General features: G+C 43.6%; 1 protein-coding gene across 1 annotated transcript in view; it reads right to left on the bottom strand.

Annotated features, from left to right (window-relative positions):
• The window catches only part of LOC138950573 (uncharacterized), a gene marked incomplete at its 5' end in the record, with an annotated part of 16,627 nt that extends 16,465 nt beyond the window's left edge, over positions 1 to 162 (bottom strand). Inside the window, 1 exon segment of the mRNA XM_070322280.1 lies at positions 77 to 162. Within this exon segment, the coding sequence (XP_070178381.1) occupies positions 77 to 150 (74 nt within the window).
• Positions 163 to 2,500: the final 2,338 nt, after the last annotated feature.

The following is a 2,500-nucleotide window of genomic DNA, read 5'->3' as shown; positions in this document are numbered from 1 at the left end:
CTGTCTGTCTGTCCGTCTGTCTGTCTGTCTCTCTCTCTGTCTCTCTCTCTCTCTCTCTTCTTGTGATACCACTCACCCAGACCAGGCATCGGTGCTCATGACCATGGCAAAGACGACAAGGACACAGGGCAACATTCTCAGAGAGACCATCCTGCTAGTTAGGCCCACGTTTGTCACAGCAAAATGAGACTGCACGCGTGACTTGTGGTGTTCACTCGCAATATCCGGAGCTGGACGACTGTTGATGTCACGTGAGCAATCGTAGTTTGATAATTGTCTGATTAAATATGACGTACGGTAGGGGAGGGGAGGGGAGGGGAGGGGTATTGGGTGGGGGTGTGTGGAGGGGGAGAGCACATGACACCAGGTCCTGTATTTGTAATATTCCTTTTTTGTTTTCCAGATGTCGATTGATGATTGGTTGGCCATAGTTACCGATGCGTGTACGCTCTTTTGCGTTATGTGTAGGGGAAGGGCTCCTAATAATGACCACTTTTTGTTTTTTGCTGATAACCAGCTTGTTTTCGAACGAACATGTTTCATGATGAGCTTGAAAATGTGCTCTCTCGTTAGTTAACCGTCAGGCCTAATAAGCTTAGATAGATATGGAGCAACAATTAGATACAGAAACAAATCCCAACTGGTCCATATTAGGAGCCTGGGCGGTAGGTTTGTTGTTGTTTTCACTTCATGTCAATGTAAACTTTAGGAACATATGTTGGGGTGTGCACGTTAAAGATCCCACGATTGACAAAAGGGTCTTTCCTGGCAAAATTGTATAGGCATAGATAAAAATGTCCACCAAATACCCGTTTGACTTGGAATAAAGGCCGTGAAAGGTGAATGCTCGCCTAATAGGCTACTGAGCTTTACTGGCCGATGTGAATGCGTTATATATTGTGTGTAAAAAATGTCTGTTTGTCTGTCTGTCTGTAAAAAAATCCATTTCAAACGGCAGAAATTAATTAATATGTAAGCGCCTAGGGCTATATCTAGATTCTAAAGGCGCATAAAAAATGATCACAATAATAATAATAATAATAATATGTAATACATGAATAAAACATGGTGCAGAAACAGTTGACCATTATTTCTTTCAGTGAATGCCCAACTTATTTGCAAGAATGCCAAGATACCATTTATGGCCTTCAGAGTCGTTTTTTAGTACTGTTATATTATTAGAATTAAGGGCATATGAATGCAAGTCAGCTTGAAAACATTAATATATTCAAAACCTATAGTCCGTTTAGTTTTAAACGTCACATTTAGAAAGAACCCTGGCAGAAGTATGAACACGTGAAAAGGCTAACGGTTTTGTGGTTTGTGTGTCCGCAGCTGGTTTGGCATGTGACCATTTTCCAGAAAGAGTAAATATGTGACCCTCCACCACGAAATGAGTCGCATGTCACCTCGCGCGGTTCTGCGCTAGGCCTAAATATAAGTCCGGGGAGTGTCTGATAACAGTGTGAGGGTCACCTTAGTCACAGGCTTATAACTCAAACAGTTTTCGCTCTTTTCTAAAACGGTTTTCACCACTAGATAGAGCATAAAAAACTCTTTAGGGAAATGTAAAAATATGAAAATCATCCAAAGGTGACATGCGACTCATCCCGTGGTGGAGGGTCACATATTCGAATGAAATCGTTTTGAGCGCTCTAGCACCCTTGGTTTGTTAGAACAAGAGGTGGTCGTTTTTGCAGGAGCCGGTGTAACACGAGAAAATTACTCCCACGAGATTTTTACTCCGGAGTAAACATTTCGTACGAAAAAGTTACTCCCTTCACGAAAAAAGCACTCCCCCATTACACGAGAAAATTACTCCCCAAGACAGGTGAGTTCCGAGTAAACATTTCGTACAAAAATGTTACTCCCCTGACGAATAAATTACTTCACCCCAACACAAGCAATTTAACTTCCCATGCCAGGTGTACGAAATTTTTACTCCCTTGTCCCCTGTTAGTCTTGGTGGTGGAAGGGGTGGAAGGAGGGTAGCGCGACATTCGTGTGCGCGAGATCACTTATTGGCATTATCCCTTCGCCCGCATCCCATTTTTGCGTACGAGATTTTTACTGGAAGTAAAAAAAATGGGGAGTAAAAATTTCGTGGAGGGAGTAATTTTTTCGTGCCTTGGGGAGTTCTTTTCTCGTACGAAAAGTGTACTCGGAGTAAGAATTTCGTACGAAATATTTACTCCGGAGTAAATTTTTCGTGGAGTAAAAATTTCGTGTTACACCGGTCCGTATTAGGGGCAATCCCCCTACGTGGATGTTCAGCAAATCCACCTTCCTCCTCAATTAGTGTGTGTTGCATTGCCTCCCCGACGCCATCCCACGACGCGAACCCACGACCTCCCGCTCACTGGGCGGACGCCTTACCACTAGGCCACCGTGTTGCGGTATGTTTGTGAGTGAGAGAGAGCGAGAGAGAGAGAGAGAGAGAGAGAGACACACACACACACACACACACACACACACACACACACACACACACACACACACA

Source organism: Littorina saxatilis, linkage group LG16, assembly GCF_037325665.1.
Source record: "Littorina saxatilis isolate snail1 linkage group LG16, US_GU_Lsax_2.0, whole genome shotgun sequence".
Lineage (NCBI taxonomy): Eukaryota > Metazoa > Mollusca > Gastropoda > Littorinimorpha > Littorinidae > Littorina > Littorina saxatilis.
This window is presented reverse-complemented; position numbering and strand designations above follow the sequence as displayed.